This window comes from Eretmochelys imbricata, chromosome 9, assembly GCF_965152235.1.
Source record: "Eretmochelys imbricata isolate rEreImb1 chromosome 9, rEreImb1.hap1, whole genome shotgun sequence".
NCBI classification, from domain to species: domain Eukaryota; kingdom Metazoa; phylum Chordata; order Testudines; family Cheloniidae; genus Eretmochelys; species Eretmochelys imbricata.
The window spans coordinates 61,343,420-61,359,169 of NC_135580.1; the positions used below are offsets into that span (position 1 = coordinate 61,343,420).

Below are 15,750 nucleotides of genomic sequence, written 5' to 3' on the forward strand. Positions count from 1 at the left end.
TGGCTCCTTAAACCATCAGCAACACTTGTTCTTCAAATGCAGAAGAGGAAAAAAATCAAGGTTCTCAACTCTCAATGGATAGGGAGGGGGGTGGAATACTGATGGTTTGAAGAAGCAGGTCACCACTCGGAAGAGGAGGAGGCAGAAAGATGAATGCAGGGAGCAGGAGAGAAGGCGAATCTACGCCTCAAGAGCACACGTGATACAATGACTAACATCAGCATCATAGAACTCAAGAGGCCATCTAGTCTAGTCCCCTGTGCTCATGGCAAGACTAAGTATTATCTAGACCATTCCTGACAGGTGGTTGTCTAACCTGCTCTTAAAAATCTCCAATGATGGCGATTCCACAACCTCCCTAGGCAATTTAGTCCAGTGCTTAACCACCCTGCCAGGAAGCTTTTCCTAATGTCCAACCTAAACCTCCCTTGCTGCAATTTTAGCCCATTGCTTCTTGTCCTATCCTCAGAGTTTAAGAAAAACAAATTTTCTTTCTCCTCTTTATAACAATCTTTTACACACTTGAAAACTGTTCATCATGTCCCTTCTCAGTCTTCTGTTTTCCAGACTAAACAAACCCAATTTTTTCAATCTTCCCTCATAGGTCATGTTTTCCAGACCTTTAATAATTTTGATTGCTCTTCTCTGAACTCTCTCCAATTTGTCCACATTTTTTCTGAAATGTGGCACCCAGAACTAAACATGATACTCCAATTGAGGCCTAATCAGAGCGGAGTAGAGGGGAAGACTTACTTGTGTCTTGCTTACAACTCTCCTGCTAATACATCCCAGAATGATCACTTTTTTTGCAACAGCGTTACACTGTTGACTCATATTTAGCTTGTGATCCACTATGACCCCCAGATCCCTTTCTGCAGTACTCCTTTCTAGGCAGTCATTTCCCATTTTGTATGTATGCAGTTGATTGTTCCTTCCTAAATGGAGTACTTTGCATTTGTCCTTGCTGAATTTCATCCTATTTATTTCAGACCATTTCTCCTTTGGTCCTAAGCCACATGCAGCCTCTGAAGTATTCCACACTCATGGGTGCCACACCATGTAGAATGGCAGCAAGTCCTGCTTCTTTTGGCCCTGTACCCATTGCAGAATGGGTTCCTACAGTACTCTTGTGCTCAGGGCCGTCCATAGCTGTTCTGGAGCCCTACACAGCCCTCCAGGCCTCTGTGCGGGAGGGGGGGAGCTGGGCCACAGGCCTCTGCAGGGGCTGGCTTGGGGGCTAGGGGGAACCGCCCCCCAGCACTCACCAGCAGTGTGGCTGGGGCCCAGTTGCTGCACTCTCGCTGCTGGTGAGTGCAGCGGCCTGGCTGTGCTGCACTCCTCAGGGGAGTGGGGGCGGCCAGGGAAGAGCCAGACCAGGGGCTGGAGCAGCATGCAGCTGGTGCCCCATGCAGCTACCTGCTTTGCGCATGGGTAAGGACGGCCCTGCTTGTGCTAAGGTACCGCCCGTCTCCCATCGCTGCAGTTGCAATCTGTCTCCCAGGGACACGTTCAGCCCCATGGTGGGGTGGCACTAGAATCACATTTAACACCATTTTTACGAGGAGCGGCCCGACATCAGAGCGGGTGCGGAAACGCCGGGCCTAGCCCTGCTGTCTGGGGCGGAGAGGTTCTGGCTGCACCAGCTAGTGCTCTGTAAGAGTCCGGCAACAGGAGCCGGGCGAGACACCGCGCAGGGGGCGGGCCGGGCGGACCTGCCGCTGCGCAGGCGGGCAGCGCGCTTCTCCAGGCCGCCGCTGCGCCGAGGCCGGTCTGACCCCGCGGCGCCGACTTCGCGGGCGAGGGGCGGGATTTCTCCCCTTTCCCTCATGCGCAAACGAGGCTTCCCGCCACACTCGCCCTCCGCGGCCGCGACTCCTCGGATTCGGAGCAGCAGCGCAGCCAGCCCGGGGACCCCCCGAGCCGCCCGGACACAGGAGAAAACGGAGTGTGCCCATGGTCGCGCCGTGCGCGTTGCCAGGACAACCGCCCGTAACAAGCCTGATTGGGCCAAAAAAGTAAAACCCGCCCCAACACAGAGGGGAGTAGGATGGGCGTCCGTGCGTCACGACGCTGGGCAAGGATGGGCGTCCGTGCGTCACGATGCTGGGCGAGGGGCACCGTCCACGCCAAAGAGGCGGCCCTCGCGTGGCCCTGCCCCCCGTTGCAACAGGGACAACAAGCCCGACGCCGCTGATCTCTGGCTAGCGGTCGCTCACGTCACTGCCCGGCGTCATCGCTCGCGCGGCTGTGCGTAAAGAAGGCGCGACCGAAGGACGCCGTAGTCCCGCCCCTAGCCTCTCTCGCGGGAACCCCACCCCCCGCGTCCATCGCCGCGCCGAGTCTGTCCTCCTCAGCCGGTCACCGGTCCGTTTCCGGCGCGCGCCGCCGTGACGTGAAGTCCCGTGTCCGGCCCGGCCCGGGCCCCGCTCCGCCATGCGATGTCCGCGCTGAACTGGAAACCCTTCGTCTACGGCGGGCTGGCCTCGCTGGTGGCCGAGTTCGGTGAGGCGCGCGGCCGCGCCCCTGCGCTGTACCCCGCGGGCCTGTGGCCGGGGGCGGGGAGTTGCGCCCCTCCCGGCAGCCTGGCCCCGCTGGAAGGGCTCGGGGCAACGGCGGGCGAGGCGCTGAGCTGGGCTCCCCGGGCCGCGCCGCGCCGCGGGGGGAGTGTGAGCGGACCAGGGGCGTGGCGATGGGTTCGCAGAGAGGAGCTGCAAGACCGACCTGAGCCTGATCTGGCAAACCTTCCTTCCCGCGCCGCCTGCAGGAGCAGGATCTCTGTAGCTCGCCCCGAGACCATCGGGGCACCACACGCACCACGTGTGGGGAGATTTTTGGCAGCAGAGAGCTCTGGGTCATAGCAGGCAAAGGCAGAGTTAGTGCAGGGGTCAGCAACCTTTCAGAAGTGGCCTGCGGAGTCTTCATTTATTCACTCTAATTTAAGGTTTCGCATGCCAGTAATACATGTTGATGTTTTTAGAAGGTCTCTTTCTATAAGTTTATAATATATAACTAAACTAGTGTTGTATGTAAAGTAAATAAGGTTTCTAAAATGTTTAAGAAGCTTCATTTAAAATTTAAATTAAAATGCAGAGCCCCCTGGACCGGTGGCCAGGACCCAGGCAGTGTGATTGCCACTGAAAATCAGCTTGCATGCTGCCTTTGGCGTGCATCCCATAGGTTGCCTACCCCTGCTCTAGTGTCTGAAAGCTAGATAAACTTGGACTGGAATTGAGGGGCACATTTTTACAGTAAACATAATTAGCCATAGGGCCAACTTTCCAAAGATGAATTCCATACCACAGTCTTTCAGTCAAGGCTGGATCTCTCTTTCTAAAAAGATCTGCTCTAGTTTACCCACAGATTGTTAGTTTCAACACAAAAATCACTGGGTGAAATTGTCTGGCTGGTGTTGTGCAGGAAGCCAGTCTGACCATCACAATGATTGGTTGTGGTCTTTTAGTATAAAGTGCCTGTCCTTGTCCCAGGGACACAAAGGAGGTGGGATGGGAGGCAGCCTCTTTGTGCGACTTTACTCTGTTCAGTCTGTTTGAGCTCTTTAACGTAAGAGACTTATTTGAGCCCTGTGGGTGCCGGAGACCTGACTGGTGGTTGTACTCTTGAGGGTGCTAGTCTGTTTCCTGGGACCCTGTTCCCCATCACCTTGCAGGGACTGCAGCCTGACTGGAGCCTTTCTCCATTTGTAGGGACCTTTCCTGTGGACCTCACCAAAACGCGCCTCCAAGTACAAGGTCAAAGCATTGATGCTCGCTTCCGAGAGATCAAGTACCGGGGCATGTTCCATGCCTTGTTCCGAATCTACAAGGAGGAGGGGATTCTGGCTCTCTATTCTGGGTAAGGTCTCATGCCTCCTTTTCCCAGCAAAAGGCTCTCTGCTTGATATCTTATGTGTGCAGAGTCTCCTACCCCATGCATATTGTCCTGCTGCACCCTTCGGGGAGAGGGCTACAGTCTGACCTGTGGCCATGTGCTTTCCCTTTTCTCACACTGAGCCACCGCCACATCTTTTCGACTGAATGTTCGACTGATGTTTGTTAAAAAGCCTGGGAACACGGCCTGTCGCTGCAAGTCTAGGTGGAACTCTTTCTAGTCCTTGGACTCTCCAGTGGCTGGTATGTTTGGTCAGTGTCCCAAGATGATATATGGGTCTGAAATATCCAAATAAAGACCCAGGAAGTCTCAGAGGAGAGGGGGAGGGAGGCAGGCCATCCTCTTTGCTCCTTCTCCAAAAGACTGCTTGGCTGCTATAGTCTAAACATATTTGGGTCTGGCTCCTTTGGAGATGTGTTGCCAGTCCATCCCTATGCCATGCCAAGATATTGTGCAAAGTTGTACTTCTCAGACAGCACTTTGCTCTCTCATTCGTGTTAGGCATGTGGGTGTGATAGCTGATCACTTCTTGGGAGCTGCTCTGCGTATAACAGTGACATAAAGGTGGAGAAGTAGGGGGTAACTCTGTCTCCTTGTTGAGTGTCTTGTACAAGCCCCTTCAAAACAGTTATGTGTCAGGCACTAGAATGTGGACAAGCTAGGTCCAGGCTTCTCCTTTTCTTCATGTTCGGACGGGTTGAGTTTGGCACCCAATAAGCTTTGAACTAGTAATTCTGCCATGAGCCACTCGCAGTGCAGGCAGGGTCTGTATGAACTCACCCTGCTGAAGGGCTTATCCCTTACCATACAGTATCCTCTGCTGTTCCAGTCTTGGCCTGTTCTCAGAATCCATGGAGGTATTGTGATGCTGGGCTCCCTTGCTGAACTGTGCCTGTCAGGTGCATGGGAGCCCACAACAGGTGTGTGTGTTACATGAGCTTGTGTCTGAGGCGCGTGAGCTGTGCTGGAGCCTCCAGGGGCACAGTGGTGCTGGTGGGCCTTGCAGTGCGTAACCAGATCTTGTGTTTGTTTGTCCTTGCAGGATTGCTCCTGCATTGCTGAGACAGGCATCTTATGGCACCATAAAGATTGGCATTTACCAGAGCCTGAAGCGGCTGTTTGTAGATCGCTTAGAAGGTCAGTGTCAGTGAAGCGTCATGTTGAGATGTCTCTGGAACTGTCACAAATGGCACAGTATGAAATCTTGAGGCCAGCCCCTCACCCATTCCATTTCTCAGTTCTTTCCCTTCTCTACCCGGCCCAGCTGCTGAATCCTAAAGAAGCTGAGTTGTGTTCCATTTCCTGCTGTCCCAACACTGGGGATAGCTGATAGAGGTCCCAATGGTGCTGGTTGCCGCTCGGACTCACTTGAGAGGCAGGCCCTGCCTCCAAGTGCTTCCCATCTAAACAGAAAAAAGGGTGGGGAAAGGAAGGATTATTCCCATTTTGCCGTTGCAGCATTGAGGCCTGGATAGCACCTCGCCTTCCTCAAAGTATCTGATTCTTATTTATCATTCCAGTTTCCCAGCTGCCTTCAGGACAAAGCCCCCACTCCCACAGTCCCGACCCCAGGGACTGCCCTGTGCAGCAGCAGTTTAAGGCTTGGTTAACTAACCTTTCCCATCTCCATTCCAGAGGCTTTGAGCCCCAGTGCTATTGCTTTTGCTCAGAGCTTATCGTCCCCTTAGTTCCGTGCCTTCTCCCTTCCTCCAGAGCTGGGCATGTGTGAACAGTCCTGAGATGTGCTTTCCTGGCTGCTTTGGGGCAGGCCACAGGATTCCATTCTCCCCACCTGCATCCTGAAGCAATAAAAATCCAGTGCAGTTTCTCTCAAGGAGCTCTGAGCATTTGACAAACCCTGATGGATTTGATTCGCAGTTGCCACCTCAAGAGGTGGGCCCCTGAGTTGCTGATGAGGAAGGACTTGCCACAGCCATGCAGCAAGCCTGGGATAGAATGCAGTCCCAGGTGCTGCCCTAACTCACAAGTGATGGTCCTTCCTTGCATCTGACTCCATGGAATGTGAATTGGGTCACAAGTTGTCTGTTTCCATTTGCTGCTGCAGCACTTCCAGCTTGGTACTGTGTTCTAAATGTTTGTTTCCCTGCAGGGCTGGGGCTGCCAGTGGCCTGGTCTCCTCTGGAGAGTGCTGCGGTCAGTACCATTGCCCTTTCCCAGCATAACCACTGCTCTAACTCTGGGCCTGGAGGCTTTTCCTTCTGAACTAATTGCTCCTAACCCACTCTGTCTGGGCTGTCCAGTCTCTGTCCTCTGTTTCGGATTCAGCTGCTAAGGATTCCAGCTCAAAGCTCTGCAGCACTGGATGACCCAAAAAATCATTTGCAAACCCAGTGCCCATGAAATCAGCTCACAGTGCCATCGGGGAGGTTGAAATTACAGATAATTATGTCTAGAAATGAAGTGCTTGGCAATCTGCTTCTCTCTCTCTCTGCCAGGCTCTGAGTTCAGAGACTGCCTTCTCCTCTGCAGAATACTGCTGAAGCCCCAAAATCCCTGCCACTGCCTTTGGGCCCTGGCAGCTAGGGGACAGGTTTGCCAACAGCTTACAGTAATTGGTTAGTCTCTGCACCCCACAGCTTCGCTCTCTGCATTGGCAGCTGGACTTTTCCATCCTTTTCTTCCCAAAGCTTTTCAGTTTCTCTGGTAGGTCCCTGAATCACCATCTCTGGGCTCTGACCTTCTTTCCCCCTGCCTAATTGCAGATGAGACGCTGCTAATCAACATGATCTGTGGAGTGGTTTCAGGGGTGATCTCGTCCACGCTGGCCAACCCGACAGATGTGCTGAAGGTAAGAGGTGCCTGTTTTGAGGGACCGTCCCTGATGGGCCAGGTCCTGATACGATTAAGCTGATTCTTTCCTTTCTTCCAGCTGGAGCGGATTGCCCTCCAAGCCACTTGCCAGGCTTTGGCTTGGGTGTAGAAAGAAAGCACTACCTTGGTTGGGGGAGTGAAGGAGAGAGGTAATATGAGGGAGCCACAGCCCGGTGCAGGAAGGAGGTGGAAAATGCAGCTGCTGAGCTCTGTGGTGAAAGATGCTCTGGAGCCCCAGCACTGGGTGAACTGTGCAAAGGATTAAGAGTGCTGGCCAGTAGTCAGGCATGCCACAAGCCTTCTCCCCATGGCCACTACCCACAGCTTTGGTGATGCACCTCCATTCTGATCTGTAGCCCCCTGTTACTCCAGTCCTGCAGATTGACAGCAGAGCCCAGCCTGGCCTATTCTTTGTCCTGGTGCTAGGTCTAGGGGGCCTCATCTGGGGGAGTCTCTCTTGATTGAATTCACATGGGGCTCAGCCTCTGTTTAAAAAAAAAAAAATTGCCTCCCTTGCTTTGTTCTTTGTCTGACCTCTGAGCACTGAGATCCATTAGCTAGTCCTATAAGGTCCTGCCCTCTCCAGTCTATTGTCACTTTCATGGTGCTGCGACCTGCTAGCCATTCCTCCAAATGCACTTTCCTGGCGGCTGAATAACTCTTCCACTGGGCAGTTGGATGTTACTCCGCTATACTTGGCTATTTCTCCCGTCCTAGGTGGGAGCTGAATCTGTATGTTAACATAACTCTGCTTGGCAGCCACTGCTGCCTGATGGAATCTGTCCCCTCTTTTCAGATTCGAATGCAGGCTCAAGGCAGCTTATTCCAGGGGGGCATGATTGGCAGCTTCATTGATATCTACCAGCAGGAAGGCACGCGGGGGCTCTGGAGGGTAAGTACCCACTGCTGAGAGTCCTTTCTACTCAGGCAGCAGAATAGTAAACTGCTTCCTTAACTGCCATTTTCTGACTAAAGCCAGGTGATGAGTTCACCTTCTGATCCCGGTGTGCTGCTATCCGTTGGCGTAAGTGAAGCATCTGGAGAGTGACCGGGCCAAGGACAGGAGCAGGCTTGCTGTTTTGTCTGCTGTCCATGGAGAAACTGTGGCTAAGGTCACTCTGTGTATGTGTTGGATTGGAACACAAGCAGGATGTGAATGGGACAGGTCCCCTCATGCTCAGAGTCCAGTCTTCCAAAACCTGCCCCTTTCCCGGAATGTTCAGCTGCAGAATAGTTAACCGGCAGAGCAGGGTCCAGCAGTTGGCTTCTGCCTGCAGGACTCCTTGTTCCTCCCCCTAGCTCACCTCTTGAAGAGTGACTCAGCCTAGGTATCTCTCAGTGGGTTTTGAACACCCTTGTGAGGTTAGTGAGGAAGAGTCTGCAGAGCTCAGCAGAATAGCTTGTGGCATCCTCACAGAAGCCTGAGGCTGAGTACGCTGTCAGGGGAGGAGTTCTCAATGTCAGCGAGTTTTTCCCTTGAATGTCCTCACCAGAACACTTCAATTTAAAGACACAAGTTGTTTAAAGGCGAGAAAATCCACAGTTAATGTTCTGCACCAGCCTCAGCTCTGCCTTGTGTCCAGCCTGAGACCCCCCTATCCCTTGTTGCCTGGAATCTGCCCTGTGTGTGTATGAATGACAGCAGGATGGCAGCTTCCTGGTGACTGGTGGAAGGGTGGATTGGGAAGACAGGATCTTGAGCTTAAAGGTGCTAATATGCTTTAGAGCCCACTTGTTACTGTTAGTGCATTAAGGAGTTAGCCGCACTGCTTGGGGTTTGTGGTAAGACGCTTTGGCCTGCTTTTACTATAGTGACCTCGCCATAGAAATCCTTCCATGAGCTTGAACCAGCAAACCCAAACTGGAGAGAGCTCCAGTACTGGGATTCCCAAGTCAGATGGCTTTCCCAAATGGAGCATTCCCCTTTATCTCTGCCTTGTATTCAGTACAGTCCTTCAGAGGGAAGATACTTGTCCCTAAATCTCTCGCTTACTCCAGAGCCTCCTGGGCTGGAAGGGAGGGGCAGGGTAAGGAGTATCTCCGCTGCTGGTTTTGCCTCAGCGGTTACTGTTAAGATTATTCCTGCTCTCTAGACAAACGCACACGAGAGGGGAAGAGAGGATAGAAAAGAAAGGAAAACATCTGTCTCACGGACACGTGCTGCAGGCAGGATACAGTACACAGTCAGGTCAGTCACAAGTGGGTGCGTGCTAGCCCTGGCCCCAGCTCACTCTCTTAGTCTAAAAGCTGGCATGCCCTGGCCCCCTCCTGCCACCTCTCCTTCATGCTGAGGTGAGCCTGCTTGTGAAGCCTCAGCCTGTCATACTGATTGTAGCAATGGTAGTGTGGAGGTGAATTAATGCTGGAGCTGACCAAGTTTGGAAATAGTTACACAGAAGCTGAAGAAGATAGGGAAGAGGATAGACATGAAACAGCTCTTGAGGGACGGGCAATGGGATTCTTAAATCAACCTCCCTCAGGTCACTGCGGATTGGTGTGGTCTGAAGGCCATATCTTCTCATTGGCCTGTTTGCCAGCTGGATGTACTGAAGAATTCCCCCAGCATCTGCAGGCCAAAGGGTTTTCCTTCGGGTGAGAGTGTGGCATCCAGGACATTAATGTCCTTACACTTCTCTACAGTGCCCAGAAGGGGCAGCCATCACTGTCCTATCTCCTTCTCCAGTCCATTGCCCATGGTTTTTCTCTGACCCAGGAATTTCTCATCTGTTGTTGTGGAAATGGGTCACCTGTTTGGCCTCCTTGAGGGTTGCTTCGCAGTCAGTTCAGGTGGCTCTTTCTAACTTACTCTTGTTTCCTTCAGCTGTTTTGTAATCTGTTCTCAGGCCAGAGCAACCTTCTGCCAGGTTGGACTCCTAGATCATAGGCTGTGGTGCAAAAGAGACTGGGGTCCTAGCAGCTCCTTGCCATGCTGACAGGGAGGATGTGGCCCCTGCATAACTGCATCTTGTTTCTGGTTAATCTATGCTGGCTTCTAGTTTTGTTAGGTGCTGCACGGTGGGAGAAGTTGAATGATTTAAGGGCTTCAGCTGGGGTCTCTGGGGGCAGGTGAGGAGCCTGATCAAGCCAGGCTACAGGCCAGGGTACAGAGTGGCAGGACACACAGTTCATGTTGTTAGTGAAGTGATGTCAGGGTGGAGGGAGCATAACTCTCTAACACCAGGATGGGGAGTCATGCCCAAAGGGAGGAGGGCTCTGGAAGTAAAACCAAGAGACAGTGGGCTTCCCTTATCCAAGGGCAAGTGCAGCTGGTGAACTAGGGGAGGCAGCCAGAAGGCATGGTCATGGGCTGCAGGGCTGACTGCCGTGGGAGGGCTTTTCACAGTGTCTAGGAGGAATGGGGCTCTGCCTCCAGTGGTAAATTGAGTGCTTGTGTTTGGTAGGGTGTAGTCCCCACGGCGCAGAGAGCTGCCATTGTGGTTGGAGTGGAGCTGCCAGTTTACGACATCACCAAGAAGCACCTGATCCTCTCAGGGTTCGTGGGGGATACAATCTTTGCCCACTTCGTGTGAGTATCTGCAATCCCCTCTGCTCTCTTTGGATCCAGTGGGGGTAGACGTTGCCAGTCAGACATGCTGGAGAAGGGCAGGATGTAATTATGCAGTGCAGCCTGTGGGGTTAACCCTTGACCAGTTCCTGATTATGCTGAATGCAATGTCAGCAGCTTGGCTAGATCCTACTGAGGGGGCAAGGACTGCAGCTCTGCAGTGGCATCCACTTCTTGGGGGTCTACAGAGAGCAGTTCCACAGCAGTTCAGCTGCCTGGCATGTGGGCAGTAGGGTGGCATGTGGTGCAGGTCTCCCAGCTAGAATCCAGTGGGACTTACAGGAGGAGAGGTGAAGGAGGTTGGGAACAGGAATTCTGTAGAGCATGTGACATGAGCTGCTGCATTCCTAGCTACTTTATTCCCCATTCCTCCCCTGCCCTGGCTTCTGATTCTAGGCTGTTGCTGCAGAGTGGTTCAGTGAGATGATTCTTTTGTCAGGGTTTCTTAGCTGGGGGTGCTGTGGGGCAACCGCTGAGTTTGCACCACATGGCTGAAGGGAGGAGTTCAGCAGGATACAGTGAGAGCAAGGACAAGGGAGGGGAGTAGTAAGACGGTTGCCTTTGCCTTGCTCTACTCCCGCTGCCATTCTCAGTGTTGGTCTTCTGCTCTTGCAGCACTCACTCTGAGGAAGCATCCCCAATACCAGCCCTGCACCCAGTCCTTGAATTCAGCCCCTGCAGGCTTCCAAAAACCACCTGCCGTGACTGCAGTGCCACAGCCCTTGGCGGATCTCAATGCGTCATGGCAAGAAACTGCAGCTTGTCCCTGAGTCCAGATTTAGGAGAGGCTTGAAATCTCCCCAAGCCCCATGGGGGATTACAACCTCTGGGGCTTGGATTTAGGAGATGATTGCAATGATGAATGTGCTCCTCCTGCCGGAGTGATGGCATGTGCATCTTGTCTGCACCATGGGTTTCTGAATGGCAACAGACAGCATGAGAACAGATGGAGCAAAAAAAGTTAGCTGCACTATGCTCTCGTGGAGAGCGCTCTCCCTGTGCCCTCGGATGTGTGTGAGGCATGTCACCAGCCTGGGCCCGGAGCAGCCTCTAATGCTTTGATGCATTTAGTTCCAGTTTTACATGTGGGCTGGCCGGAGCCATCGCCTCCAACCCAGTGGACGTGGTGCGAACACGGATGATGAACCAGAGGGCAATAGTGGGAACTGTGGAGCTCTACAAAGGCACACTGGATGGTCTAGTAAAGGTAAGAAGCCAGATAGTGTTGGGCAAGTGGGGTTACAGCCATCAGGGCCCAGTTGAGCCTGAGCCGGATATGATGTCACATGTGACTCTGATCCTCGCAGCAAAAGGCACCAGCTATGGAGCATTCTTCTCCAGGAGTGTCTTGCAGTGCACTAAACATGGACTTGAGGAGCTGCCCCCTGGCCCTGCTCCTGTGAGATGGGACTTTGGGAGTTGGGGGAGAGACAGTCAGAGCAGGGACAGCCCAAGATCTTATTCATAGATTCCAAGGCCAGAAGGGACCATTGCATCCTCTAGTCTGACCCCCTGTATAACATAGGCCAGAGAACTGCCCCAAACTAATTCCAAGAGCAGAGCTTTGAGAAGAACATCTTGCCTTGCACCAGCCAGTTAGACTGGAGTTGTTCTGTGCTGAAGGGTGCTACATTGTATGTAGGGAGGGGAGACCAAGTCTGTCTCTTCAGGAATAGGCAAGAGCAACTAGGACGCTACTGGAGTTATTTTAGCGGAAACCACCCTGTTTCATAGTGCACTTGGGGAGCATCTCGTGGTCACTCTGTCTCTCTCTTCTCCAGACATGGAAGAGTGAGGGCTTCTTTGCACTCTATAAAGGGTTCTGGCCCAACTGGCTTCGGCTTGGCCCTTGGAATATCATTGTATCCTTGAAAGAGTGACTGGGTGACAGTGTGGGTGCGGCTAGCAGGAGAAAGTCCAGGACAGAAAGAACTACACAAAGCAGACAGGGTTCTTGCTCTAGTCAGGTACCATTAGCCCCATTAACCAAGTCAAGTCATGGCTCTGTCTTCCCTGCAATGGCACACTCAGATGTACTCGCTGCCCTTCATGGGCAGTGATCGTGCAGGATACAACGCAGCTGCAGCCTACTGCATGGCCAAGAAACCAGCAGGGGGTGCATTGTAGCTTCTAATGTAGTCTGCTGAGTGGCTAGTCCTATGTCCCACTTGTGTCGCCAGAGCAGGGAGTTCTGCTGTGGCTTCATAATTGTAAGGAAACCTTCATTACAGTGAGCTGCTTGGTTTGAGGGTCCCCATATCTGCTCTGAGCCCTTTGGGGCTGGCAGTCTCTGGGCAGGCCCCTGTTTTTGGGATGAAGTCTGGGGAAAGCCTTGGGATGCATAGGACAGGTGATCGGAACAGGCACTGTTTGCAGTTATCCTGTACCTCAAGCCTTGTATTGGACCCTTTTTTACTTTTCTGAAAAATGTGTCCTCCCAGTGTGGAAAGCACATATACTGGAGAGGCAGAGGTGGCCAGCTGAGCCCTGAGTGAGCCCTCTATCCTGTCCCAGCTGTTTGAGAGGGTTAGAGACTTCCCTCTGCTGGGCTTCCATAGGGTTTGACCACTCCCCCTCCCCATGTGCAGGCTGCTTCTAGCTGTAGTGCCCCCTAAAGGAAGGCTTCTGGCGATATTTTCCTCTTGGAAGTGGTAGTGTGGCCTTGCCATGTGTGGGCGTTTAGCTGTATTGTGGTAACCCCTCACACTACTGTAGGAGAAATTCCGCCAGACTGTCTTGCAGATTTTCTGTCCTTCTGTGGGCATGTGGCAAGGAATGGGGCCAACAGGACTAACCTGTTCCGGCAAGTGTACTGTAGAGCAGTGCTTCTCAAGCAATCTGATGTGGGGGACCGGGAATTTTTTTTCCCAATGTGCGCGCAGACGGGCAGCCGATGGCTCGCAAGCGGGCCCCGGTCTGCGAACCACCACTTTGAGTAGCACTGCTCTAGAGTACAAACTCCTACCTGCTGGGGCTAGCCCTACTCCATTCAGACATAGCTGCCAAAATAAGAGTCAGCCACAGCAGTTTGTTTACCAACCATGACCAGTAAAGCTGAAAGTCTCAGTGCAGTTTCCTCCTCAGTGGCTTCTCAGAATGCCCCAGCAAGCCCTGGCCCCAGGGAGTTGTCTGCAGCTGCCACCTGTAGGATCTCTCTGAGACAGCTGCAGGACGTGGTCCTGTGTGGAGTGCCAGGGAGCTCCTTGGAGTGACTGACACTGGAGCTCCGTGATGATTTCCATGCTGGCTGTGAGGGTGGAGCTGCTCTGGCTTTCCTGCTGCATGTGGGCTTTGGTCAGCAGCAACTGGAGCGCTCAGGAGCCTGTGTGGGGTGGGAGGGCTGCACGAGCACATTGGCCCCATTCCTTGACATGCCCCCCAGTTTTTTATCACATATGAGCAGTTGAAGCGACTTCCATTCTAGGGCTGCCTCCAATCCACGGGCACAGCCTCCAAGACGTGCAGTTGGGAATGAGCAGCCTGAAGTTGCTGCCCCCTTTTTCACTCATTTCACCTCCCTGTGTCTTGATGTCTTGGCATGCGTGGATTGGGACCCGCAGTCCACTGAACGTCTGGTCCTTGGAGCACGTCCTGCCTGCAGCGGAGCGGAGGTCGGAGGAAGAGGTTGTGTGTTCTAGGGGAAGTATTAACTGTACCCAGGGGCAGCGAGTTATATCTCCACGTAGTGCCTTGGCACCAGCAATATTCAGAGCCCAGGGGCCCAGCTCCACCAATATTTGGGGCTGGGTGCCCCCTTGCCCGGCGCACTTGCCGCCCTCACGCACCTCCCCGCAAGTGTCCCTCGGCCCCCGCTTGCTGCCCCCATGCACCTCCCTGGGTGCCTCTTCTGAGCAGCTCTGCGTCCCTGCAGCAGCTGCTGCCACAGGGTCCTAGTACCCCCTATCTTGATTGCCAGGGCAGACTGACTCAGCTTGCCCTTCCACCTCAGACCCTTCCCTTTTCCGGCGGGACCCTCCACCAGCACAGGGGGCCACCCTGCTCACAGTCACTGCTCCTGCCCCATGCTGGGCAAGGAGGCAGCCCCATCCCTCACCCCCAGTGAGGCTACAGTGAAGGGCAGCAGGAGGGGAGGAGGCACATGCAGCAGCCCCCAGCACCCACCATGGGGGAGGCAAGGGAGATTTCTGGACCTGAGAGGAGCCCTAGGAGCATGTGCAGTGACAGTGGTGGGGGTGAGTGTGCTGCTTGAGGGGTGGGAAAGGGGGGCTCCTCCCCCAGAGCTCGCTGCTGCTGGCAGGGAAAGGGCTGGGGGGAGTCCTCCTCTCTGGCCCCTGTCCCGGAGCAGCCTGCCTGCACCCCAGACTCATCCCCAGCCCTGCCCCACCCCAGAGCCCAAACCCCCAGCCAGAGCTTTCAACCCCCCACACACCCTCAACCCTCTACCCTAGCCCTGAGCCCCTCCAACACCCCAAACACCTTATCCCCAGTCCCAGTCAGAGCCCTCATCCCCCTGCACGCCAACCCTCTGCCCCAGCCCTGAGCCTCTCTAACACCCCAAACCCCCAGCCCCAGACAGAGCCCTCACCCCCCACACTCCTACTCTCACCCTGAGCCCTTCCCACGGCCCTCACCCCTGCACCCCCTACCTCTGCACTCCCTCCCAGAGCCTGCATCCCAGTCCCCTGCCCCAGCCTAGGGCCTGCACCCCAGACCTCCTCCCACCCAAACTCCCTCCCAGAGCCTTGGGCAGGTGGGGGGTGGAGTTTGGGCAGGGGCGGGTTCTGGGCACCACCAGAAATTATACAAACCTGCCGCCCCTGACTGTACCAGTGTCTGGGCATGAAGCGGTGTCTTCTGTGAAGACCAGTGTGGTGCGGTGGCCTTGCAGTACAGGTGTGGTATGTGTTGGTTGGGCTTGTGCGCATTGCTGCACCCTGCCTGATGGGCGGGACAGAAGATGGAGCTGGAGTGGAGGCGGCCATGTTTTCCTGCAGACCTGTAACCTCATTAAACTATTTATTGACAGGGTTGTCTGGGTTTGTCTGTTGCTTTTGTGTGAGTGTGATTCCCACAGCAGATGGCCTGTCTCTGCCCCTGGAGAGGAAAAGGAGCAACCATTTAGTGCAGCTGCAATGTCCGATTTTCTTAGAATATACGTTGCACTTTTTATAGCACCTTGTGGTGAAGGGCCCTAGCCCCCCTTTAACTTGGGAAACAGGCCCAGAATGCCTGGAGTTTTGCCCAGACACATACAGTATGACTCTAGGAATGTCAGGCATGGAACCTGAGACTCCTGACTCCCTGTCTGCTGCTTTACCTACTAGATAAGTGGTCCCTAAATTGTGAGGTGTGCCTCCCTAAGGGAGCATGGAGGAACATTGGGGGGGGGGGGGGGCTGTGGTGGGGCCTGGGCCATCCCACCCTGGGCAGGGGGAGGGAGTGCCGCTCTGCCCCCCAGACCAGCTCTTAGCCCAGCTACAGCTCCACTTTGCCCCCAGCCCAGG

The 15,750-nt window shown here is 54.1% G+C and overlaps 1 protein-coding gene across 1 annotated transcript; it reads left to right on the forward strand.

The window, feature by feature from the left end:
- The first annotated feature begins 2,171 nt into the window (after positions 1 to 2,171).
- On the forward strand, positions 2,172 to 15,276 carry SLC25A14 (solute carrier family 25 member 14). The gene is made up of 9 exons (XM_077826403.1): positions 2,172 to 2,502; positions 3,705 to 3,852; positions 4,931 to 5,025; positions 6,612 to 6,697; positions 7,517 to 7,612; positions 10,122 to 10,246; positions 11,357 to 11,492; positions 12,067 to 12,147; positions 13,668 to 15,276. Exons 1-9 carry the CDS (start codon positions 2,439 to 2,441, stop codon positions 13,707 to 13,709), a joined length of 873 nt encoding a protein of 290 aa, XP_077682529.1. The 5' UTR covers positions 2,172 to 2,438; the 3' UTR covers positions 13,710 to 15,276.
- The last annotated feature ends 474 nt before the right edge of the window (positions 15,277 to 15,750 follow it).

Excerpts from the sequence above, each read along its gene's own strand:
- SLC25A14 (XM_077826403.1), top strand. The coding sequence starts at position 2,439 with ATGTCCGCGCTGAACTGGAAACCCTTCGTCTACGGCGGGCTGGCCTCG. Across the intron at positions 5,026-6,611 it reads GTTTGTAGATCGCTTAGAAG|ATGAGACGCTGCTAATCAAC; the intron begins GTCAGTGTCAGT and ends GCCTAATTGCAG. Across the intron at positions 11,493-12,066 it reads CACTGGATGGTCTAGTAAAG|ACATGGAAGAGTGAGGGCTT; the intron begins GTAAGAAGCCAG and ends TCTCTTCTCCAG.